Source organism: Rhinolophus hipposideros (genome assembly GCF_964194185.1).
Source record: "Rhinolophus hipposideros genome assembly, chromosome: 8".
In the NCBI taxonomy this organism is placed as follows: Eukaryota; Metazoa; Chordata; class Mammalia; order Chiroptera; family Rhinolophidae; genus Rhinolophus; species Rhinolophus hipposideros.
The window spans coordinates 69,387,733-69,414,412 of record NC_138054.1 but is presented as its reverse complement, the minus strand read 5'-3'; the positions used below and the strand labels follow the sequence as shown (position 1 = coordinate 69,414,412).

At 44.1% G+C, this 26,680-nt stretch overlaps 1 protein-coding gene across 10 annotated transcripts in view; it reads right to left on the bottom strand.

The window, feature by feature from the left end:
* Positions 1 to 26,680, bottom strand: part of INPP5B (inositol polyphosphate-5-phosphatase B) — a 45,683-nt gene that overhangs the window by 2,965 nt on the left and 16,038 nt on the right. For 8 of the 10 annotated variants that reach the window (XM_081057557.1, XM_081057559.1, XM_081057563.1 and 5 more), the window contains 13 exons: positions 14,976 to 15,072; positions 13,452 to 13,619; positions 12,525 to 12,626; positions 11,621 to 11,735; positions 11,141 to 11,257; positions 10,313 to 10,500; positions 8,680 to 8,791; positions 6,641 to 6,750; positions 5,697 to 5,832; positions 4,081 to 4,191; positions 2,986 to 3,148; positions 1,907 to 2,142; positions 809 to 922 (listed from right to left, as the gene is read on the bottom strand). In XM_081057557.1, the coding sequence (XP_080913683.1) occupies positions 809 to 922; positions 1,907 to 2,142; positions 2,986 to 3,148; positions 4,081 to 4,191; positions 5,697 to 5,832; positions 6,641 to 6,750; positions 8,680 to 8,791; positions 10,313 to 10,500; positions 11,141 to 11,257; positions 11,621 to 11,735; positions 12,525 to 12,626; positions 13,452 to 13,619; positions 14,976 to 15,072 (1,769 nt within the window). Of the gene's footprint in view, positions 1 to 808; positions 923 to 1,906; positions 2,143 to 2,985; positions 3,149 to 4,080; positions 4,192 to 5,696; positions 5,833 to 6,640; positions 6,751 to 8,679; positions 8,792 to 10,312; positions 10,501 to 11,140; positions 11,258 to 11,620; positions 11,736 to 12,524; positions 12,627 to 13,451; positions 13,620 to 14,975; positions 15,073 to 18,400; positions 18,565 to 19,546; positions 20,386 to 22,950; positions 23,146 to 26,680 lie in introns of those variants that run through there. The other 2 variants (XM_081057564.1, XM_081057566.1) reach the window with 2 other exon arrangements.

Below are 26,680 nucleotides of genomic sequence, written 5' to 3'. Positions count from 1 at the left end.
TACTTAGAAGAAACTCTACAGAGAAGGCAGAAGAGCACAGTACTTAAGAATGTGACTTCTATAGCCAGACCCCCTGAGTTCAAACCTCAATCCTGCCCTCTTAATCAGCTTTGGGATCTTGATCAAGTTATTTAACTTTTCTGGGCATCTGTTTCCTCATCTGAGAGCTACTGTGAGAACTAAATGAGGCAATGCTATAAAACACTTAGAATGGTGTGTGGTGAATTTTAACACTCAATAAATGTGAGGGGGGGGGAGTGAAAAGAGAGTATCACCAGAATGTATGTTGCTTCATCTCCCTGGAACGTATATAAATGAGTCAGTGAAACTGGCCAATCTGATCTCATAAAGCTTGCCCAAGTCACTATAGAAATCAGATCTCCTGACTCATGGCCCGGGAATTCCATCTGGTCCCCTGCCTCTGGCTGGCTTATCAAGTTAGCCCCTCCCATTCTCAGAAGCTGAGGAAAGTTCCTCAAAAGGATAGCTGGCTGACATCCTGAGAAGTCTCCAGATGGCTTTCTACCTGAGGAACCCCGGCGGCCAAGGAAGGGAACGTGCTGTGCTGGGAAGGCCATCCTGTGCAAGGCTGCTTCCCTTGGGGGTAATCAAGTTCTGTATGTAAAATCAGAGTCCCATAGGGACCTATTTATGACCATATTTATCCCTCATTCACTTCCTGAGGGAAGAACAGTGTTCCACAGGTGCCCTGGGGTAAAAGCCTCTTACGTCAAATGTTCCTGAGGCTGATGCTCTTTCTGAAGGCAGCCTGGTCTCAGTCACGTCTGACTGCTTTACCACCACCCACCTGTTGGACAGCATTTAGGTACAGATAATCAACCATAATCCAGAGCTCTTTAGGGATTTTCAGGGGGTTCTCCAAATGGCTCCTATCATCTTCAATCCATAGTGGCATCAGAGTCTGAAAAGAAATAAAAACATGATAAGAAGCCCTACCAATGGAACGTGTGCCAGGCTGGCTTCAGGAGAACGTGATATGGCGACAGCAAGGGAAGGGAAGCATCTCAATGCCCCTAAGCAAAACATTCCACAGTCAAATAAAATTGGGTGGCACAAAGTACAAAGATGATTTTTGAGAACTGGGAGTGGGTTATGGGAAGAAGTTCTAATGAACCAGGTGAAATAGAAAAAACTCCTGCCTATAGCATTTCACTGTCAGAACCAGAGAGACAGGGTGGTCGGGCGAAAAAAGAGTCCAAAAACCAGAGTGCAAGGTCCAGGTCCAATGTTAACTTGCCATGTGACCAAGCCACTCTCCTTATGGGGCCCCTGTTTTCATCTATATAATGGAAAGGATGGAGTTCAAGAGCACCTACATTTAAAAATGCACTGAGGGGGAAACATGCATATTACCATGAATCTGCTTCAAACTAGCTTCCTTGTATTAGAATTGTCTCCCCAGGAGCCTTTTAGATCTCAGAACATTTAGTTTGGAATAATAAACTATCAAGTGATGATTAAAACAACAAAAAAAGGAATAATATCATGGGCCAGGTACTAATATCTTAGTACCCATGGCTGAGTTTCTCCAATGTACTACGTATGAAAGACTGAAAAACAGCCACAACATTTTGCAGCTTTTCCGTCAAGTGCAATCTGGGCTGGCTTCACATTTGCCACCATCTGATTACACTGGCACAAATAGGCAAGACAGCAGAAGAGCCACACTGGAAACTCCCAGTCACAAGAGGCAGTAACTCATTGTTTTAAACCACTACAATTGTGGGTGGTTTGTCCCACAGCAGTCTAGCTGATACAGTAAGCCAGCTCTAGGGAGGCTGAAGAATTCTCAAGTCCCTGGGAAGGTAGGCATAGGAATATCTTGTTTGACTGGCTTGGCTGCTGCTATACACTTCTACATACTTCCTTGTGGCATGTAACTCACCAGCTCTCTAACAGTTTCAAGCGACAGGTCCGAGATTGGCTCCCTCATGTAGCACAATGTATGAAGGGGAGTTCCGAAACAGCTGGGCAGGTAGTTTCCAGACACTGACAAAAAGTAATCCTTTCCCCTGTCCAAGTGCAAAACCAGAATGTCCTCAATTTTGTCTTCACCTGAGTTGAGCTTTGTAGCCGTGGTCTTATTTACAAATAGCTCCAATTCAATAACCATGGCAGCATCTGAGGAAAAATTTTAAAAGCAGTGTTGACTGGTGGGAGGCCCAGAGGAAAAGGGGAAAGAAGGTAGGAGAGAAGAGGGTCAGGCATAAAGGGTTAGGAAAAGAAAAGAAGAGGTATCAGCCCACCAACAAGTATTTAAGTGCTCAGCATTCAGGAGACACCGTGAACAAGGAGTTTACCGTCCAAATGGGAACATGAAAACAATAAACAAAAATGGAATGGGCAACTGCTATAAAATCCAAGTTCTGAGTAGCACAGCTCAAGCTAGAAATTATTAATACAATCAAAAGGCATGGATCAAAGAGCTTGCCCTGAGCCAGGTCAGATGAAGACACCTGATCCCGTAGAAAATATAATGCAAGTGTCAGCCTGCAAATTGTCCGCAAATCAGGCATAATCCCTCTGCCATGTAGCACAATGCAGAGTACAAAGGAGAAGTTAAGGGGAAGACATGGATGGCGCATTCCAGGGCCAGGTGTAACTTCTGGATTACCACCCCATTATCTTTCCCCACAAGAGCAGATACTTGGGGAGTTGATTATGGTGAAGCAGACAGTGAAAATGATTCTTTTAGCAGCATCACGTGCTTAACAGCAAGCTTATGTTTTCTTTTTCTGTGAAATTAGGGAACAAATACACGACTGAGAATGCTTTTGAAACCGAATTCATGCTTCTCACTCTTTTGTATTTTATTTATGGGTGGTTCCTCTACAGGGCTTTTAAAAAGTTTCAAACAGACAATAAAACACTCAGAAACAAAAAGCTTATTTCAGGAAAATGAACAAAGACAGGGGAGAGTATTCCCTAAACCAGTAACCAGGAACCTGGGAACAGAAGCCTCACCTGGCAGGAGGAACCCTTTGCTGGGTGTGGCATTCAGCCATTGCTTACAGTAAGACTCTTCATCAGGCTTGTTGATGAATTCAAACTGACAGGGTACTTGTCCATTATGAATTGTAAAGGATTCTACTCGCAACTGCATGTATTTCACATTCTGAAAATAAAACTGGGAACAAGCCCGGGACCAGTCAGACCAGTGCTCTCATCCCAGCAACCTGCCCAGACATCCCAACTGGGCAATCCTTGCCCCTTCTGGAAAGAAAATGAAAGACCACCGCTTTCGAATCACGTTTGTGCTCTAAGTATTTACCCAGGAGGCCACAGCTACCACTGTCAAGACCAGCTGTCTGTGTTTAACCCAGAAACGCCACAAAGAAGTCATACAGTTTTATAAATAAATTTCCTGAAGGAATTGAAGTTTACATCTTCTATACCCAAAGACGATTTCCTAAACGCACTTCACAAATTCCACCCCAAACATGAAAACCAAGCTCATCCTACCAAGTAGCTGGTCATCTAAGGCATTAAAAAATATCCTCACCATAAATCCCCATTTGACTGACTTCTTGGTATGGTCAACTCTGAATGATCTATGCTGTGGCTCTTCCATGAAAAATCTTTAGCTCTAACTTGACTTCTCCCAATACCCACTGCTTTTCTGTACTGCCTTCTCTCCCATCAACTCATACATACCCAAGAAACTGACTCAATTTAATCTCAAAGCAAAGGCAATCAGTAGGAAGACAAACCCAATGCAAGAATGTACACCAGTTATACTAAGATCAAACAAAACACATTTGGATCACCTATGCCATTAGATAACTCATAAGTAGCCTGTGTGTGGGTGAAATATATGAGCCACAAAAGGTTAAAGGCTTCCGGCTTAGAAGATCAGGAGATGAATATAATCTAGACCAACAGCCCCTTTCTTCTCAGCTAGCACCATCAGCTTCACTTTATCGAGAAGCAGCCTGTCAAGAAAGACTAGAGTCCGGCAGTCTGACAGGTGCCTCCTAGAATTCTGAGACCTAGGAGATGAGATTTAAGTTCTACAAATAGAAGAACTTGAGGCCAATATTCTTAACATGTCCTTCCTACCTCTCGCTTGGAGAGGGACACAGAAGGAATGTTGGCATTTTCCATCTTATCCAGGGAACGAACAATCTCCTCCAGAGTCTTCCGGTAAAGCTCTTCTTTTACAACCCTCACCTGGAAGGGAAACAGCAGAGACTGAGTGCCATGGCTTCTGCTCATTTCTTCTTCTTTTTCAGTATGGAGGACATTCCTGGCATTGGGAAATAGCAGTTGACAGCAACACATAAAGACTAAATAAATGTAATTAATTAACAAAGTATCTAATTAACAATAGTGGTAGAAGGGTCCCCCAGAGGCAAAGCTTGTGGTAAAATCAACTGCTTCCTGATTAGCAGAAAGAAGATGAGGGAGTGAAAGCGTGGCTGGCAGTTCTGCAGGGTCTCAGGCCCAGGGCAGAAAGATGCTCACTACCTAGCTCTACTTTGCTTGCTGCTGCCAATAGACCTACAGTGAGAAACTTCTCTAGGGCTTTGATTTAAAGCTGCATTTCTTAAAAAAAAAAAAAAAAAAAAAGCAAGCAAGCAAACAAGCAAGCAGCATTTCTCAAGCTTTTGTAACCTCTGCTCCATCAGCCAAGAAGATGTTGTCAGGTTTTCCCGTCTGTATTTTGAATTATAAACACAGTTTGTCATTTTCCAATAATAAAATTTTAATTATAACATTCATTAGGCATTTTTTTCAAACCGTCCACACCCTCATAGATTTTGATATGTCTCTACCTGCACCCTTGAAAATAGATAATATAAAGAAACAAAAATCACTAGAGAAGTGATATAAATAGAGAATAAATAAATGAAAAGATGTTCAACTTCACTAGTAATCGGGGAAATGTAATCTAAAATAATGAAATATCTTTTTCTTTTGGCTCATTGTGTTGGTAGAAATTTAAATGATTGATAAAACCTAATTATTAGCCAGGGTGTGAGAAAATAAGCTCATACACGGTTGGTAAAAGTGTAAGATGGTAAGGACGGTTGGGAGGATAATTTAGCAGGATCTAATAAATTTAAAATACATGCTTCTTTGAACCTCTAATTTCACCTCGAGGAATTCCATTCTATAGAAACACACTAAACAAAGATATATGTAAAGGGTGGTCACTACAGCACTGTATATAATAGCAAAACTTTGTAAACAACTTTTAATCTTCAATGTATACATTATGGTTTATCCGTACTATGGAATATTTTGCAGCCTTTAAAAATAATGAGGAGGGAGCCCTACCTTTACTGACATGGAAAGATCTCCTGAGACATAGTAAGTGGCGGGAGGGGAGGATGTTCTCAGAAACAAATGCATAATATCACCTCTTTTACAAAAAAGGAAAAGCACCCTCTATCTTATATGTACAAGCAGAATACTGACCCAGATTTGTAAATGCATAGAAGAAGGTCTGGAAAAATTCAGTCCAAAAAGCAAAGGGAAACTTCCATGTATGTAGAAACAAATAGTAGTAGTATGACAAAACAATTATGAATTAAATTGAAATTAAAACAATTTGTAAAGGCGCTTCCTTACAGTGAAGTGGGGAGGAGGAGACCAGAAAGACAAAAATGGTCTTCGTTGTGAGAACCTATCCCCTACAGAACAATTACAACAGGCATCAGCTGCCCACTTACCCCAATGTCAAACACTGAGCTGACCGGCTTGTGGTCACTGGTCTTCAGGGCCATGTGGCTCTGGTAACTCAGCTGAGTGATGTTCTTGCCTTTCCAGAGGATCCGGTCACACCAGGCAGGAGCGCGACACTTCTCACTGAAATGCAAAGTCCACACTGGGGGCCCTCCCAGGCACAGTAGCACCCACTGCCTGGCTAGAACTCTGGCTCAACTGGGGAATGACAGGGCAGAGCCTTCCAGTCCATGCAACCCAGTGATCTGAGAGGGCAGGAGTGATTCGGGCCCACCAAGAGATATCATGCATCCTGGGTATCAGCCAAAATAACTGAGAAAGCTCAAAGCCAAAACACCATTCAGAATGATTCTCTGCTCTTTATCCTCCTATGGGGAGGAGGTAAGAGTCATAAGGCAATCTGAGAGTAAGTACGCTATGGTCCTTAAAAGACGGTTGTTAAAACAGGCTCTGAATTCCTACTGCCTGGGTTCAAATCCTGGCTCTACACTTGCCTGCTTGGGAGGCTCTTTAATTTTTCAATGCCTCAGTTCCCAAATCTATAAAATGAGAATAATCATACATATTTCAACAGGTTGTTGAGAAGATTAAATGAGATAATATAAGTAAAATGTATGGAATAGGGCATGGCATAGCACGAGCACTAATAAAAAAATATGTAATGACCAAGTACAAGCTAATTTACTTGGAATCATCATATTAAACATAGCTGAAACGTAAGTCAGTCTCAAGAATTATCATGGGACAACGGCTAAGGTAGTAAAACATTGAGGAAGACAGGCTGCTTCATCAGCAGATACGGAGACAAAATGTTTGACCAGGATGCAAAACATAGGGAAAAAGTCACAGGAAACCCAATTTCTTTTAGGGCCAGTAGGGCAAGGGCTTCCCTAAATTTCTGGGTTTCCATTTGCTCAACCTCCTGACCTACCTGGTATCCCACTCGTCAGAGCCAGTATCATACTTATAGGTAGGTTGGAATGTGAGCTCGCCTTCTGTGAAGCCTTCAAAGACAGCCTTTGCTGCCACCTGAGTTTTCAGCTATACAAAAACATGGAAGAAAACATAATGTCAGAATAAAAAGGTCAAAACTTAGCAAAGGAAAGGAAATCAATCTGAAATTTGAACACTAAGCTAAAAGGAAAGGCCCATGAGAAAGCCATTCTACAAGATCTGGAGTTAACGAACTTCTAGGAAGAGGAGCAAGCTGATCATTCTGTCACCTATTACACAGTTTGAAAGGCTCTTTTATAAGAGTCACCTGCATCCAAGGCACCTGAGTACCATGTTCTGAGACGTCCCTAAGAGGATTAGGTACCAATGGATATAGAATTTTTTCCTTCTAGGTATGAAACACTTCATCTGTATGAAGTTGTTCCAATTATGTAGAGGGATAAAACTGCATAGAAAAAGGTCTGGAAAGATACAGTCTAAAAGCAAAGGGGAACTTCCATGTATGGAAAGATATATAGTAGAAGTACACCAAAACAGTTATGAATTAAATTTAAATGAAAACAATTTTTAAAAGGAACTTGTCCAATTAGTTATATGAACTGAAGGAAGCTGTGTGTCTCGCTTTCCCTATCTGTAAATTTTGGATTTATAATCGAATCTGTCTCACAGGATCGTTGGAAAAATGAATTGTCAACTTAGAACAGTGCCTGACACATTATGACAATAGCTAACATCCTTCCTAGCACACTAATTCTAGGAGTCCCTTCCAGATCGCTCACTCAGCATGAGATTAAAAGCACAGGTGCTCGGCTTCCCCCTGGAGCAGCCAGCTTGGCACTAAGTTGGCTGGTAAAGAACTATCAGCTCTAATGTTAGACACAACAGTTGCGAATTCCTCAAAATGTGAATTCCTAATATAAACTAGTAAAGCAAAAGCAACAGAAAATAATAAAAACTTAAGTACTAATGTAAGCTGTTGCTCTTGAATGGGTATATATAGGCCTTAAAACCATCTGGAATGCAGTGAACACACAAAACAGGTACTATTACTTGAAGAAAGACCAGAAAAGCAAGCAAGGGAGATGAGGATTAAACTCCCAGGAAAATGAGAATGCCTCAGTTCAGAATACAGAGGCAATAATAAAAAATAGTTATAGAACAAACTGGGTTAATGCTGAAATGGGAATTAAGGAGACTAAAAGTAATTTACCAAGGAAAAGAGCTGGAGAGGAAAATAAATGGGTAAATAAAGAGATTATACTATAAAAAAAGATATCATAAAATTGAGGGTTTTTTTCTTCAATTGGTCTGCACTGGGGGTGGGGGGGGCGGAGAATGATTTAGACTAATAAATACTAAGGTTATTAAAAGGGGGGAATAGACTAAAAAGAAAATGGACTTGCACATTCTGAACAATTCTGAATACTCGAGCAGTTTTTAAATCTACTGAGGAACAACAGCCTGAACAAAGTTCAAGAGAAACAGATTTCTCTTGTCCTGTGAAATGGCTGACGCTCTGAGACAGAAATGCTAACCCAGACAATGGTGGGAGAAAAGCAGGTGACAGAGCTGATTCCCACTGGAAGTAAAAAAAGCCACTCAGGAAAAAGAGTTGTCATTCACACTAGACAAGTCCGGAGAAAGGAAGGAGAGGAGAGCAGGAGGTACATCCAAAAGAAATAATAAATCATTTTAAATGTACCGAGTGTCTTCTTTATGAGAAGCTTGGTACACTTTTAGTCCTAGCTTGAATGAATGAATGAGCACATGCGAGACAAAGAAAGAGAACACGCCCCTGCTCCCAAGGGAGATTAGGAGCCTCAAGGGACGAGCCAAGGGGGTGACAGCTATGGAAGAGAGAAATGCAGATGAAGGAAAGACATTACTGGACATTAACTCCTCCGGGAAAGCTCCCAAGTCAAGGAAGAAGAGGCTAAGTGAGGGTTGGGGAGCCAGGCTTTTCTGTTCCACAGTGTAGGGGCAACTGCCTCAGAGGGCACCGGTGGCCATCTATACCTGGTCATATGCATACAGGGTTTGAAAGTCCTTCTCTTCGATGAGCTTTTTCACTTTTTCCACATCCAGCTCTTCTATCCTGTAGTTGAGGTCCCCCAGCCACAAGATCACACTGTGAGGACAGAGCACAAAGGCCACAGGGTTTAGTAGGAACTTTACCGGTCTCATCCAGTGAGCTTCTGCCAGAAGGACCCTGAGGCTCAGATTCTTGGGAGCTGGGTAGAGAAGTGACTCAGCTGCTCAAGAAAGCTTTTTCTCTTGTCATCCCACTGAATACCATGTCTAACATGCTGCTTACTCAGTTACCTTGGTCCAAGTTCATTATAAACCACCTTGAGTTCTCCTTGACTATTTTATTGTTAGATAGTTGGAAAGATAGTCTAAGAAGATCTAAAAGCAAGACAATCATTTACTTCACTCCCGGGAAGAGGCAACATGATCAAGTACTGGGAGTCATGTCAATCACGCAGGGACCCCAAAGCAGATGACGCCATGACACGACCTCTGCCTCCGTGCACACTCCAGTCCACAAAACACACTCTCGGTCTTTGTTTCTAGAGGTGAGTTCTTCTGAAACAAAGCTCAACCTTTACAGGAAAATCTGGGTTTCACCACCACCAGAGCACGGGTTGGCTCTTTCTGCAGCGTGTGACAGGTGTTTTATTACACCTGATGCTTTGGGGGAAAGATAGCTGACTACTCCCAGATGACATCGTACATCCCACAAAGTCCAATACTGCTCTAGCAGACATCGACAAGGAAGTCATTAAGAGAACCGGCACAGCAGTCTACACACATCAAAATAAACGCCTCCACAAGCTAAAAGCAGACAAACTGACATGCAAGCTGCAACCTCACGAACGAGAATGCGGCAGGTTCAGCAGCACGGAAGACAAACTCCCTGCTAGGTTCCCTGGAGAAGGAAAGCCATGCTGTCAGCTTCCCGAACACCAGTGAGCTTAAGACAGTTCCACTATGGCAGCAGGCGGAATGAGAGGCTTGATTCTGTATGTGGCAGACACCATGGCCCCAGCGGCTTCTTCCTCTTTATAAAATAAGTGGCAAAAGCTTCAAGTGTTACTGTCAAGTCTGACATTCTAATATACCTTGAATTTAGACACGTAGGAAGTTTTAGAGATAAACAAAATAAAGAGAATAGACAAAAATTAGCACAAGATGCTCCAAGCAGCTGAAACTATCGCTTTATAAAGTTGAATCAAGAGGTATAAAAGACTAAGTAAAAGCAGACAGATGCAGTCATTTTCAATGACATATGCTTTTGGAAAGAACAGACGTATAAAATCCTAAAACATACTTCTACAACCTGGGTTTGAGATGCTCTCTCTTTAGTTGTTTTCCTTATGCTTGTGTAGCAAGGCAGATGCATATTAAATTAAATCGTATATATTTTCCAAGGACAAATGATTTGAGAACGATCCTAGAGGTCTGCCAGGTGGTAAGTTAGGAAACTAAACATTTCCAAGGGATGTAATCCACGGATAAGCCAGAGTTGGCTAGAGTGCCCAGTCCAGCAGTGGCAAGCCTCCCCCAGTTAACTCCCTAACAAAATAGAGGGCCCACAGCTCTGCACATCAGGCGTAGTGAACCGTTTAGGGAAGAAGCCCAGACTCACTCGTGCTTGCTGATGGTGAGAGGGGGAAGGCGTGGATCAACCTGACAGAACTGCATTCGAGAACAAATGTCTTTATAGTCCTGGTTCCTCCTCTCATACTCTTCTGTGTGGGCTGCCAGGTGAGAATTCACAATGCAGATGCTCGTGTTGTGGAACTGGAACCTGATTGCCACTCCTCCTTTGTTCCCCTAGGATAAGAAGCCCAAAACATCCAATTCACATCTTAATTGTGGCACAGTCATTTAAACTCGCAAACTTTCAAAGTGTTTTCTGTTCATTAGTCTTCCTAACAATCGTGTGAGGTAAGTAGAGCGTTATTGCATTGCATCAGTAAGAAAAATCCAGGATGGCAGAATGACTAGCAAGGCCATGGCAAAGCTGAGTCCACTTTTCACTACGTCACAGGCAAACCACATGCCCTCCCTTCTCCACAGGAAGCTGAGCTGTTGCTGTAGAACCTAAAAGCAGGGCTTCATAGCATCAAGGAGAAGAGGAAACGACAAACCTCTTATCAGCATTCTTTCCTTTCCTTGGTGAGACAACATAGTTTCTGCAACCAATCTCATGGATTAGATGGGAGGGTCAACCAGAGGCTCTTGTGCGGCGTGAACACGAGGACACACGCGAGCTGGCAAATCAGCCGGCCTCTCACTAAAACACGATTTCTAAATGGTCTGCTTGATCTAGCCGTGCTTGAAGGCACAGCTCCTCTAGTAACACCGGCACCCCAAACCCGGGACCCCTGCAGTCACGGTGTCCTGAGAAGCAGAGCCGAAACCTTAGGGACCAAGGCCCTCCGTGCGCCAAACACCCCAACCAGGAACTCACCATCCTGCCCATGATTCCCGTCCCCACAGTCTCCGCTCCCACTTCCGAGACGTGTGCTGCGTGTTCCTCTTTCACATACAACAGCAGCATAATCCCTACCAGTCGGATGAGCTTCACCTGGAAAACAGAGCCAAACAGGCAGGCCGTGGCATGGAACATGGAAAGGAAGTCAAAACTGGCAGTAAACCTCCCAAAGGAAAAGAGGCCTCAAAGCTGACTGGAAGTATGACTGCAGCTCCTTCTCCACACTGGGACCCTGGGTAATGACCTGTTCGCCTCACTGATTATGCTACACGAAAGCCTAAACAGCCTCCAGGAGCTAGGGCCGGCATCTTTCCCCCCCAGGGGCGCCTCTTCTTGGAGCACCTGGGACTGAAAACAGCACGAGCATGAGGACCGGCTACGGAAACAGTGACATATTGTCTTGGAATTTCCCTTCGTGGCGACTTGTAATTCAAAGGTCCCTGACTCCTCTCTTACCTTTGCGTACTTGGCATCTGGATGAAGACTCTCTGATACAGCTTTAAACCACTCTTCCTCCTTTGGGGTATCATGGAAGAAAAAGGCCTCCTTACTCAGATCGAGCTCCTGGAATCTATGAGGAGAAGCAATCAGTCAGATAGTAGAGAATGTGCAGGATGACACGTTCTCAGATTGGTTTAGGTGTGTAGGTCCTAGCTTTCTAGCTAAACTGCAGGACCCTCAAGAGGAAAGAAAAACAAACACTTAGAGTCTAAATGTTAAGGAACTTACCAGTGTTTTCTCAAGCAGCAGCCCATTTCTTCTTCATAAGCAGTCTGTGATGTAGTTGGAAGCGTCTGCATTTTACATCTGAGGACACTAGTTCATACAACTACCAGGTGGCAAATGGGTTCCAACCTCGGTCTACATAAATTCCAATTCTAGGCTCTTTGCACTTTACCATACAGGCTTCTTTGCTGTCCCCTCCCCATGAATAATGCCCAGGAGAGAGGTAGGAGGATAGTAGGAGTCAAACGAAAAGGACTGACGGATGGGGCTTGTTTTTTTTTTTTTTAAAGCTAACCTTCTTTCTCTAGCAAAAGGTATTTTTGCGTTGTGACCAACAGAGGGCTAAACGTCTAAGTAATGAAAGTCAGTTCAAGATGCAGTGATCTTCCCAGAGGATTGTACTAAAAATGAAACATTAGCATTTAAATGCCACGCACATTGCTTTACCAGTGCTAGGAATTTATTTATTATGAGGAAGAACACCAAACAGAGAAGCAGCTGTCACGAAGCCAGCGTTCGTGTCTCAATTCCTTCACCTGCCGGGAAGACTCAGGTATACATTCACGTCCTCGCCCCTTCACCCACAGCCATAACAGTCCTCAGGATGCAGAGATGACAGAAGGGAAGCACTCACCCTACACAGTATACATCTGGGGCCTGGATACCATGGCTTAGCCAAGGCTGGAGGCACTCTTTGGGGGACTGTCCATTCACATTGTATGTGCCCACAAAAAACCTGTCACCAAAGAGAATCAATCAGTCACTTGGGAGGACAAGGGAGATGAAAGGAGAAAGCATTTTAGGCTGGTTTCCATCTCTCTGGAGTGGAATTTTAAGACACAAGCAATGTCACATCTAACCTAGACCAATGACTGGGGCACCAAGGGTTGGCTTGCAGTCTGTCGTGATATTTGTTGCTTTTGTGGTAACTTCAGATAGTACAGGCCTCCTCTGAACATTCCTATTTAGCCTTAACAGCCATTAGAGAGCTGCAATCCACAAAATGATTCTTTACCATGTGTATGCTATGGAAACGGAAAAAATGGCAAGTGCCATGGTAATTACTTCCAGAAGGAAAGCAACAGCAGTGTTCACCATAATTGACTATTTCTATCCCTAGAAGCAATGTTACTCTGTCTTACAGGCACAATGCCATGATTTCAAAAGATCTAGCAACACAATGCAACCTTCATTCATTTAACTTTCAGTAATCCTGTCTAAAAAGATTAGCAAGCACTAACTTCATTCTACTAACTTCAATTTAAATGACTTTCTTCAAAGGCCCCGAATGACCAAGGGATACACAAAACTCAGGATATCGTTCCTTCTTCTGTACTCATTTAGCTCTTCAACTATTTCTGTAATTACTTGAGTCCCTCCCATCATACCCCAGTGCCTGGCCAGAGAAAGCACACAATAAATGTCTGCTAACCAAGAGCGAAAGGAATCGCTCACTCAGAAATGTTTGCTTCCAAATCCAGAGTATGGGAGGAAGTGCTAGAATTTCACAGAGACGAATGGTCGTCGTGCTTTGAAAGCAGTCTCAGACGCAGTCAGTTACCTGAAGTTCTGGATATAGGTATAATCCTCTGCTTTCTGCACGAGACGTGATTTCACTAGTGTATCTCGCAGCCCGAACTTCTGCATTGTCAAAATGTGAGCCTTGTCTGACACCGTGACAGTGGAGGAGCGGACCATGTCAGTTATTCCCGATCTAGATTTAGTCTGTCTAGAAAAATAAACAAACACGTTGCATTTTGATGAGACCGCCATGACAAAACACATACAAATACAGCTGGAAGTTTCCCTATACAAGCATCTGAGTCACAGAAGACTCGAGGCTAACGCAAAACTAATCTGTTAAAACAACAGTACTTCTATGGGGAATTCATTACATTTTTATGTTGTGGATTGGATAGGACACGGGTTCAGAGATTTTCTGATAATAAAGTCAGAGCATCTCACACCAGAAGGGGACCTCAAAGATACTCTAATATAATCCCTTCGGTTTTCAAATGAGGTCCAGCATCATCGCTGATTCACCCCGCTGGACAGTGGGGTCCGAGTACGGATTAGAACCCAGATTCGACAGTGTTCTTTCTGGACCTTAGTGTCTCACGTAACAAGACGATGAAACTATCCAGATCCTTTGACTTAATAATTCTACTGTATCTCAATTCCACAGGAATAATCCAAAATCAAAAGACAAGATGAAAATTTGTTATTTCATTCTTATTTGCGTATTTTTAATAGTCATACTAAAAGTTATTCAAAGGCTAACATTTAAAGTCAAGCAGAATGACATCTTTAATGAACAGAATCCTAATAATAGCTCAAGAAACTTTCACTGAAGATTACTTAATGAAATAAGATATATAAAACACTTGAAGTAATTTCTGACACTGAATAAATGCCACAAAAGTGTCTGGTATTACTACTGTCATGTACATGCTAATTTAGGCTGCGTAAAAATGTATCTATGTATACCAAGAAGGCTCAAAGGTGAATTGATGATGATAGATCTAGCTACATTTAAAGTTCAGGGATTGTTTATTTCTGCTTGAGTGAATGATTAAAATATTGACACAAATAGGAAAGGAAAGTTTTATCTTGACCAGATGATTCTGGCTATGATCGGTAGGGGGCACTAGAGTACAGCCTAAATATAACAGCATGACAAAAAAAAAAAAAGTGAAACTAGAAAAAAAGTATCTTCAGAGTCAGAAAACTCCTAAAAGAATGGGAGCGAGAAATCGAAATGTTTCTAATCCACATTTCTAAGTAGGGTTAGACTACCAGTTTCAAATTCTACAGCTGCTACTTGCTAATTCCGGATCTTGGGTGAGTTATATAACCTCTCTTCTTCACTTGTTTCCTTAGCTGTAAGACAAAAAAAATAATGGTACCTACCTCTCAGGTTAAAATAAGATAATCCATGTAAGTGCATAGTGCCTGGCATTCACAGTAAGTGCTCAATAAATATCCAACATTTCTCAGGCCAGCTACCCTGGGACAATTTACATCATGCACAGTAATGTTTTCAGTTCTCTAATGAGAGGTACAAATGAAGGGAAAACTGCATTACCTTGTGAGCAAGTTTTCTGGTTTATCCTGACCCCGGGAGCTTTGGTCCACAAGCAGGCCTTTTCCATTTGGCCTCAAATCATCAAAGTGAGAACCACCTAAGGGAAGGGGGAAGGAATTAAAATATACTTACATACACTTTAATATAGAGACGACAGTTCCCCAAATAGTACTAGGAATTACTGGTAGTCCACATGTTGCTCAGAAGCATAAAAAAGGTCTAGGCTGGTATCTGGATGAAGCTTCCACAAAGCATACAAAGAGAAAGTAAAAGAATTGCATCTGGATGTCATTACTGCTGAAAACGTAATTCTCGCAGTGAGTCTGACTCCCTTTTCATGGAGACAGAGTGCATTATATAGCAAGACTCAGCTGTGAAATCTACAGCCTCGTGTTCTGCCACCAGCTCTACTATTTGTTGACCTTTGACTTTGGGCAAGTCATCTCACTTCTCCTGATCTCAGTAACTTGATCTGTCCTGCATTTTATTGTAGGGATCAAATAGCTGACATGCTGAGTAAGCACTCTGAAAGCCACACAACATATTATAAAATATATAATAGTGAACTGGCTACCATTTACTGTAAGCGAGACTTCATTTCTAAGGAAGAGAAGGGCAAGGGTCGGGGATCTAAAACTGGAAAGGGTCTAGAGCCCTTGAGAATGAGAAATGCTTGACACTGTCAACAAATTGCCTTGAAAACCAGAGCCCAAGGACATGCAACAAAGAAATATTTTGGGTAAGTTGTTAAACCAAGGTCATCTGAAAAGGAAAATTAATCTGCTAATAACTGCTCTGCTCCTTAACAGCCAGATCTCTTGTCAACAGGGAACAGCATGAACAGGCCACAGAGAGATGCTGCTTCCATACACCAGTTACAAGGGGCACCAAAAGGCATGAAACATCACTGAAGAATTTTGCTCTAAAGAGTATTACTAAACATGGACTTTTCAACCATGCATTCGTATGATCCAGAAAAAGCAAACAAACTTTGCAGTTGAAAAGAAAACACAATCAGTTGAAACATTACATTTGAAACACAATCATTTGAAAATTACATTTCAATCCCTCCAACGAATTACTAAGGTATTTCCATTTTGCTTCCTAAATGCCTCTCAAATCAATATGTCCCTACCCCCACTGTCACTAGTCCAGGTTACCAACAACGCCTCAGAATGACTTCAAAAACCTCAACTGGTCTCCTTGCCTCTGTTCTCACCCCACTCTCTCTAACCCAATCTCTACACTATGGCCAGAGGATTTTTTGAAAAAAGGAAATCTGATGATACCACTTAAAACCTTTTCAAAGCTCCCCATCAGATCAACCCAAACCCCTTAATACGGCTGCCAAGTCTCTTCCCAGTCAGGACCCTGCCCGCCTCTGGCCCCCTACCTCCTTGAATGCTATACTCAACGTATATTAACGTTACTGCAGTTATACAAAGATCCGATTAGAAACTTCCTTCCTTACTCTGCTTTACACGGCTAACTCCTACCCAATCCTGTGGCCAAGGGTCAGCACACTCTGTCTGTACAGGACCAGAGAGTAAATGTCCTGGACTTTGCAGGCCATGCAGCCTCCGTCACAATTATCCAACTCTGCGATTATAGTACGAAAGCAGCCATGGGTGTGGCTGTATCCCAATAACACTTCATTTATGATAACTGAAAATGGAATATTATATAATTTTCACATGTCACAAAATGTTCATCTCTTTTGATTCTTTTCAAACACTTTAAAATGCAAAAACTATTCTTAGTTCACAGGCTGTACAAAAGCCAGCAGCAGACTGAATTTGGCCCACAGACTGTAGTTAGCCAACCCCTGCTATGGGCCACGTCTTAGAGGTCACTTCCTCTAAGAAGCCTCTCTGACCCCTCCTAGACTAGTCAGATGCCCTGACATTGGTGTTCTGACACCACTATACATGTATACTGGAATTGAACAATTAAGCAAATGGACGGTGGATTGTGGGAGCCAGGTTTCTCACTGTTGAAGAAGGAGGTTTCCGATGAGCAAGAGGAAGAAGTTAAAATGATTCGTGTGGTAATGGACTAGATAGAGTTGGAGATATCAATATACACTCATGTTTACCTTAATATAAATATAGACGGTCACATAGAGAAACACACACACAGAGGTAAGTATACACACATGTATTTCCTCGCTCTGTCAGCTAAGACGGCCTAGAAGCAAGAACACACCAGTAGCAACGACTGCACTTAATGCCCAGGTCTTGGTTTCTAATACCCTTCTCCAATATAAGGAAGCAGGGCTCCTTGAGATACGGTTATTCTAGGAATTGGGCAATAAATAAAAAAGATGGGCCTGGAGCATTTTGCAGTGTCAGAAAACAAGAAAGTTCTCAAAACACAAAAACAAAAAGTGGTACCCCCACAACGATAGGAGTATGTCCAAGGGATGCAGGAGCCAACTGAAAGAGCCCCAATGGCCACAGTTAAAACAATGTGAGCAACAAACTAAAGTAGTATTGGATTATAATTCAAAGTATAAAATTAACAGCCACCAGTCTACACTGATAGAAATTATTGAACAAAAAAGTAGAGAAGAGACAAATCTCCTGTGACGAATTCCAAGTAAGTTAGGTAAATACTCTGCCTTCAAGGGGGTGAAGCACAACTCCCCTCTCTTTAACTGTGGGTTGTACATAGTGACTTCCTTCCAAAGAGGACACTATGGAAAGAAGGGAAAGGCTAACTACCGGGAGAAACCTGACCAGCGTGACCTTAACCAGGTGTGATAAATCACGTTGTTAGTACACCCTTGATATGACGTGATGAGAATGATGTCTTCCTCCCAAAGCCTATAACCCTAGTCTAACTGTGAGAAAAACACCAGACAAATCCAAACTGAGGGTGATTCTACAAAATACCTAACCAGCACTCCTCAAAACTGTCAAGGTCATCCAAAACAAGGCAAGTCTGAGAAATAGTCACAGCCTAGAAAAGCCTAAAGTGACATGATGACTAAATGTGACTAATGTGGGATCCTAGGTGGGTCCCCAGAACAGAAAAAAAACATAAGGTAAACACAAAAGAAATCTGAATAAAATAGGAACTTCAGTGAATAATAATGTATCGATAATAGTTCATTAATTGTGAAATGTGTGCCATAACTAATGTAAGATAATAATACGGGAAACGGAATGTGGGACATATGGGATCGATCTGTACTATTCTCACACGTTTTACGAAAACCCAACATTGTTCTAAAATAACCTTAAAAATAGAAGGCATACTGGGGACTGAAATCAAAATTCTTTGACAGGCTTATCTAGTCACTGTCTCACTTCCCATTCTCTTCTCAAGCCTCAGCAATGGGGTTCTCTGCTCCTCACTACAGTAAGTCCTCACTTAATGTCACTAGGTTCTTGGAAACTGTGCCTTTAAGCTAAAAGACATACATGGGCCTGCCCGGTGGCTCAGGAGGTTGGAGGTTGGAGCTCCGTGCTCCTAACTCCGAAGGCTGCCGGTTCCATTCCCACATGGGCCAGTGGGCTCTCAACCACAAGGTTGCCAGTTCAACTCGTCGAATCCCGCAACGGATGGTGGGCTGCACCCCCTGCAACTAGAAACGGCAACTGGAGCTGAGCTGCGCCCTCCACAACTAAGACTGAAAGGACAACAACTTGACTTGCAAAAAAAAAGAAGTCCTGGAAGTAACCACTGTACCCCAATAAAGTCTTGTACCCCTTCCCCAATAAAAATTCTTTATAAAAAAATAAATAATAAATAAAATAAAAGACATATACAAAAACCAATTTTATCTGAGGCTAGTTGATATAAACAAGAGTTAAGTTCCTACAGCATATTCTGGTCACAAAAACATCACCCGGCAGCTCAGGGTGCAAGGTGGGAACCCATCCTGGACAGGACGCCCTTCCATCGCAGGGTCACCCACTCCCTCTCCCACTCGCTCAGCCTGGGACAATTCAGACACATCAGTTCACCTCACACGCACGTCATTGGGACGCGGAGGGAAACCGGAGTCCCCGAAGAAAACCCATGCAGACATGGGGAGAATGTGCCAACTCCACACAGACAGTGGCCCCAGTCCGGAATCAAATCTTTTGTTACAATGAAATGATGTTGAACAAAACATTATTCGAAGACTTGCTGTACTCCACTGCAACAGCTGGTTAAGGTTAATGATAACTTTCAGGCTGCCGAGTCCAGTGGTCAATTCCTAGTTTTCAGCAAAGTCCATGTGGGGACAAAACCCCAAAAAACAGTTTCCAGGCTCTCGGCCTCACATAGAAAGCTGCTGGCTCGGGTAGTAAATGGCCATCAACTGTGATCAGATGCCAGCAGCTGTGGCTAGTTGGCCGTCAGCTGTAACCCGTAGGCCATTGGCCACTAATATAACGGCTGTGGCTATGCTAGCAAAAAGGAATGGGGGCTAGCAAGAGGATGGTGGCTGGCAAGCACGGACTGCTGTTAGGCAGATTATGTAGATCCTGCTTCCTGTGTCTCCAGCCCAGCCGCCAGCGAGAATATATTGGTTTGACTCCCCTACTTATGGCTCCATGGGTGTTCCTTTTTGGCCTTACCGTGTCCTGCGTTCTTGGGCGGGGAGAGGGAGCTGAGACCCTGCACGACAAATGGCGCAGCGAGCAGGGTCCCCTGCGTGACACATGGCGTAGTCGGCAGGATACGGTGCTGGCCAAAGCTTTCCGAAGGGCAGTGGAGCAGTTTGTGCGTAAGAAAGCTCAGTCTGAGGAAGACCAGGAGGAGCAGCTGCCGGAGAGCTCGATTCCCGTGGAGGGGTGGAAAGATGCGGATGGTTCCCCAACCAGCAGAGGCCGGAGAAAGCGGAGAAAGCGAAGGTTGTTGCCACCCTGTGGGCTGGGAACTGTTTGCTGAGGCAGCCCGGATGCAGGACTTGTAGTCCCAGGAGGAAACGCTTGCTGAGTCCTCCATGGGAGATGAGGGTGAGGTCAAGGTCATCCCTCACCCCCAGGACAGCCCTGGCGAATAACTATGGACTATGGGGAATTGCCTTCTATGCCTGATTTAATGGACGCTTGACTGTTTGGGAACATACCATCATGTAGTGGGACTGGTGGATGTTTGCTTTTGTGTCTTGACTGGCCGCCATTGATAATATGTAAGCACCTTGATGTGAGCCGCTGTTGTTCCAGCACAGTACCCCGAGAGGCCCAGAGAGAGAGTGGCAGTGCCCTGAGAGCCCTGGCTGAGTCCAGGAAGTCTGGCTGTGTCCAGAGAGAGTGGCAGTGCCCTGAGAGCCCTGGCTGTGTCCAGGAAGTCTGGCTGTGTCCAGAGAGAGTGGCAGTGCCCTGATAGGCCCTGGCTGAGTCCAGGAAGTCTGGCTGTGTCCAGAGAGAGTGGCAGTGCCCTGATAGGCCCTGGCTGAGTCCAGGAAGTCTGGCTGTGTCCAGAGAGAGTGACAGTGCCCTGAGAAACTCTGGCTGTGCCCGGGGAGACAGGTGGTACCCTAAGAAGCCCAGGAAGTCTGGCTGTGCCCAGAAGTACTGTGGTGGTGCCCTGAGAAAACCTGGCTGTGCCCGGGGAGACTGGTGGTACCCTAAGAAGCCCAGGAAGTCTGGCTGTGCCCAGAAGTACTGTGGTGGTCCCCTGAGAAAACCTGGCTGTGCCCAGGGAGACTGGTGGTACCTTAAGAAGCCCAGGAAGTCTGGCTGTGCCCAGAAGTACTGGTGGTGCCCTGAGAAACCCTGGCTGTACTCAGAGAGCCTGGCTGTGTCCAGGATATTGCATTCACCTCCAGGCTCCTTGCACAGGGCCCCTCGCAGAAGACGCTTGTCGCGTAGATTGTGAGGCGAGACCCTGTAGGGGTGGAGTGTGGGGACAAAACCCCAAAAAACAGTTTCCAGGCTCTCGGCCTCACATAGAAAGCTGCTGGCTCGGGTAGTAAATGGCCATCAACTGTGATCAGATGCCAGCAGCTGTGGCTAGTTGGCCGTCAGCTGTAACCCGTAGGCCATTGGCCACTAATATAACGGCTGTGGCTATGCTAGCAAAAAGGAATGGGGGCTAGCAAGAGGATGGTGGCTGGCAAGCACGGACTGCTGTTAGGCAGATTATGTAGATCCTGCTTCCTGTGTCTCCAGCCCAGCCGCCAGCGAGAATATATTGGTTTGACTCCCCTACTTATGGCTCCATGGGTGTTCCTTTTTGGCCTTACCGTGTCCTGCGTTCTTGGGCGGGGAGAGGGAGCTGAGACCCTGCACGACAAATGGCGCAGCGAGCAGGGTCCCCTGCGTGACAGTCCACTTCAACCTTCTTGGCAACACTGAATAGATGACCACTCCCTCCTGTGGTAAACATTTTCTTTAGTCCTTGAAGGCTCCTCTTTTTCTCCACCCAACCTACCCCCCACCCCCAGGAATGACTCCAGGCAAGGTCCTGGGATGACCTCTTCATCAGCTTCACTCTGTCATCTAGGTGATCTCACGGTCTTAAAAACCACTTCCACTGGGCGGCTGGTTGGCTCAGTTGGTTAGAGCACAATGCTCATAACAACAAGGTCGCCGGTTCAATCCCCACATGGGCCAGTGAGCTGCGCCCTCCACAACTAGATTGAAAACAACGACTTGACTTGGAGCTGATGGGTGCTGGAAAAACACACTGTTCCCCAATAAAATTAGAAAACAAAAACCACCTCCATGGTAAATGTGTTCACTGTCAAATTTATATTTCCAGCCTGGACCTTTCACCTGAGCTCCAGATTCTTAGATTCCGCTTCCCCCGCCCTTAGTTTTCTTCATCTCAGTAAACGACATCATCATTCAACCAGCTGCCCCGAATTAAAAAAAACTACGATTCACTTGTAACTCCTCTTTTCCCCCTTATATTCACATCCAACTCATCAGCAATTTCGGCAAGTTCTACCTTCAAAAACATATCTGAAGTCCTCACCAAGACTACCACAGCAGATATTAATTGTTGAGCTTCCACATTACACTCTTAGGTTTCCAACTAGCAGCCAGAGTGAATTTAGAAGAAAAGAAAGTACACCACTATGTCAGATGAAGTAACTTCCCTGCGTAAGACTAAATAGTTCTCTAGGCACTCAGCATAGGCTCTGAGCCCCCGAAGAGAGCTGACAGGGCCCTATCTAACCTGGCCGCCGCGCCCCTGCCCTCATGTACCTTGCTCCATGCTCTACATCACTCAGTCTGATCTTGGCACACTTCTCTGCTCCTGCTCGTCCCTCTGCCTGGAATGCTTTTCCTCCAGATCTCCGTTTCATTCAAACCCCTGCTCAAAGGTCAGAAGCTCTCTCTGACACCCCATCAAAGCAGACTTCTCCACCCTACCTCACTATCCCCTTACTCTGGAGGTTCCTGAACTTTCTTGGTTCACAGCACCCTTACTGTCTCAATAATTTTTTCAAAGTGCCTCTAGGCCAAACGACAGGGCTAACAGTTCTGTTTAAGGAGTTAGGGCCAAACACATGACTAAGTATTTAAGCCCTAATAACCCAGTAGCAGTGTGAAAAAAAAGACACATAAGTAGAAAGACAAAAATATTTCTATTTCATTTTAAATGACCACAATTACTAATAAGATGTGTGTGCCTGTGGGGTACCAAACAACTTCTCAAACCCTGGAACCACACTGGATGCCACACACAACGTTCCACATTGATTTTTGTGTGGTACTCGATTTTGACCACAGCAGCCACCAAAAAACCCCAGCTTCACAAAGATAGAACATCATCAAAAGGAATGCAGCACCATCTAATGTTGAAACTGTAAATGACCTCAAGCTAGAAGTCTGGTGTTCCAAAAGATGTCAAGCATCTCTGTGAGTACCTTCAGATTTTTAAATGCCCCCCCCACCCCCCCCACCCCCGTGTCCCTGTGAGTTCACTGCAGAGTCCCCAGAGTGCCTCGGCACACAGTTTGAGAACCACACCCTTGCAATTTACGTTTTTCCTTTTAGTACTAACACCACTTGATGTTATATCTTACATGTATTCACTGGCTTTGTCGTGTAGGGAGTCACGCGGCGTCTCAGGCGGGGTCTCAGCTCCCGCTCCCCACATAAGAACTCAGGACACGGTGAGGCCAAACAGGAACACCCACGGAGCCATAACTAGGGGAGTCATATCACTATATTCTCGCCAGCGGCATCCACCTCTCTGCAATCTGCTCTTGCTAGCTCCCCTTTTTAAAAAAAATTTATTAGTTTCATGTGCACAAGACAAGGTAATACTTAGACGTTCAACATTTATATCCCTCACACTGTGGACCCCCCTCCCCCCATCCACTATCCCTCCGACCTCGCACCAAGCCATCACAGTATATACATAAAATTATAGTTGGCATTCATTATTGTTTAGCTTCTGGTGTACAGTGCCATGATCAGGCATCCACTAGCTCCCATTTTTTTTGCTAGCGTAGCCACGGCAATTGTATTAGTGGCCAATGGCTCACTGGTTACAGCTGACGGCCAACTAGCCACAGCTGATGGCCATGCAATCACAGTTGATGGCTGTTTACTACCTGAGCCAACACCTTTCTATGTGAGGCCGAGAGCCTGGAAACTGCTTTCTGGGGTTCTGTCCCCACAGGCTTATTAATGGCATTTCTATTAAAATGTAAGCTCTAGGAGGCAGGACTTCTTTACACTATTCCCCAAGGACCTGGCACAGCACCTCCTACATAGTACATACTGAGCGTGTTCAATGCATGAAAGCCTCAGGAAACTTAGGCCGAAGTCTAGCTCTACCATTACTTTCTCGTGTGACAAGTTACTTCCTCTCTCTGTGTCTTAGTTTCTTTATCTATAAAGCAGGGACTTCAATAGAAATACCTCATGGGCCTTCACAATATACAAAGGCAAACTGAGGTATAAGAGCTCAGTTTCTGCATGTCAGTGCTGTCTAAAGGTCAGAGTTTTGGTTTTTTGAGTAGTTCCTATGAGCAGCCAGACTGAAAGCACAGGTGGTTTGTCCCCGTGGACTCGAAGTAGGTCCCTAAGTGGGCAGCGTACGGACTAGAAAATCGCCCTGCAGACCTGTATCTCGTCATCTGTTTCAGGACTCAGCCCAGCAACGACTGCAACTTCATTCCACACTCTATGTATGGAAATTTTAAGGCATGATTTGGGGATTTCCAGCCACAGGCAGTCTTCTCGGAATCTTTTCTCTCCTGAATCTGGCACGGAAGGTGGCTGTCAGCAACTCTTCACCAAATTTACCATCACACAGCCCCACGGTTCCCTGTCTGGCCACAACTTCCTGTCCTTCCTCCTCTCCTGCTTCCCCTCCCCCGCTCTGCCCTTTTTCCAACCTCAGACCTCCAATCCTTTGTCCCTCAGCCTAAGAGGTGGCATCTGGGGTTTTCCCCTTCCTCCCAGGTTCAGACGCCACGTCCTACAAGTCCTCTCTCCTAAACGTGTTTATTTGTGGCCCTCTTCCTTACCCCATTGCCATGCCTTAGGTCAGGCCCTGAATATTTCTGGAAACCACCATAGTGATTTCCCTCCCTCCATTGTCACTCCCCCACCCTCCCCAATCCATTCTGCCAACACCTCGAAGAAAACTTCACACATCTGAGCAGGCCATTCCTGTGCATAAAATCCCTCAATAACTTCCATCACCTTTGGACTAAAACCCAAACTTCTGAGAATTATATAAAAGGATCTTTGTAACTAGCCCCATCTGCCACCATCGGCTCCCACCTCCCTTCGCCCACCCCCACCCCGAATCCAGTCACACCAAGAGGATTTTAGATGTTGCTTCCTCATCCCACCCCTGATCCTGGGTATATCCTAACCACCCCTCAATCCACCTTCAAACTCATCCTTCAAGACTCAGTGCAGGAGTCTCTGGCCCTCTCCTTCTTTTCTCTCACACACAGTGCTGCCCTCTTTCAAGGCATTTATCGTAGTGGACGGTAACTGTTGAACTCTTATTTGTCTCACCCCTTTAGCTAGACCACAGGCTCCTGGGAGCAGGGGCTGATGTTTTTTCTTGTGGCCCCAGCTTACCGCAACATATTACACAAACCGGGCAGTCAGTAAACATACTGAACAAAGAGTCACAGGGCAGAAGCTCGCTGCCATTTCTGGGTGCCTTCTTGATGATCACCTTTCATATCTACAATTTAAACCACTTCCCAGTAAGAGCCTACCTACTAGGTCAACCATAGTAACAACTGCAGCTTGACCTGAATGTATAAAAGCGCAGAAGTGTTCTAGTTTTCTTGCAAATTCTGTGCATTGCACTGCACATCTTACAGAACCAAAACCCTTCTCGTGGGTCTCACTAAACAGACACCAGTGACCCTGGTGACCCTTGGGCTCCTTTCTGAGCCCAAACAGCAGTAATGCCCGATACAGACTCACCACCCCATAGCTGAAACCTCTCGGGCCAAATGTATTTTGGAATTCAGAATTGGGGGGATTTTAGAAAAATAACACGTTACCTACACCATATATTATAACGCTCCCAGCAGAGTCTGAGCCAACACTCAGTAATCAAAACTTTCAGATTTCCTCACAGCCATTTATGAGTAGTAACACTTAGTGGGATAAAGCCTATAAATAGTCTCATGTCAGTTCAAACAAGTCTTACTGCCAGACTGAGCTTGAGCCAAACTTACAAAAAAATTTTTTTTCAGTCTTCAGAGTTTTTAGGACTTTAAAACTGCTGATAAAGAATTGAGGATGGTAGTGAAGAGCATGGCCTGATATATCTATATGCATCAGAAAGGACTGACGTATGTGTCTATGTACATATATAACACATGTTGACAAACATACGGATAGTATACAGACAATTACATATACACATGGGAAAGTCTCGAAAGGTATACACCAAATGTTAATAGTAGTCATTTCTCAGTGGTGGGATTTCTTTTTCTTTTTATAGGTGCTTTCTAAGTTAGTTAAAATAAGATATAAGATCATTTATAGAAGATATGTGAAATAAGATATATATGTACACAAACACACACATACAGAGGGTGCCAAAAAAATGCATACACATTTTAAGAAAGGAAAACTGCATTAAAATTGTTATACTCAATATATATCAATAACAAAAGATGAATACAAGTCACGTTTGACTTCTGCAATGACAAGAGGGGCTCAAAGTGGTTACCATCAGCGTCCAGACACTTCTGATTATAGCAAACTATTGCTTGAGCAACGCTGACCAAAGTGTCCACTTGTGTACATTTTTTTGGCGGCCACGTGTTGTAACTGCAGAAGTTAAACGTGACTTGTATTCACCTTTTGTTATCAGTATATATTGAGTATTACAATTTTAATACAGTTTTCCTTTCTTAAAATGTGTATACATTTTCGTAGCACCTTCTGTATATACTTCATAGGCTTTAGAGTTAGACTTACGTTCCATTCCTGGCCCTGCCACTTACTAGATGTATGACCCTAAGTTAACTAACTTCTCTCAGCTTCTACTTCCTCAAGTGAAGATAACAGTATCTGCCTCATATGGTTGATACAGTTGCTGTCTTTCTTTCCTATGGTTAACTCAGGGCTATCCCAAGCTGCATGGCCAAAAGGTGCCCTAGAAGCTAAACAAGATCTGCTAAAGGCCCAGATCTACAAAAAAAGACAGGCGGCAAGGCCTCAATTTCAGTGTCTTGTAGCCAGGCATACCACTGACCTGGGGTCTGGGCTTTTTCCAAAACATGGCATCACATAAAGAAATAAAGTAAATTCAAACCAAAA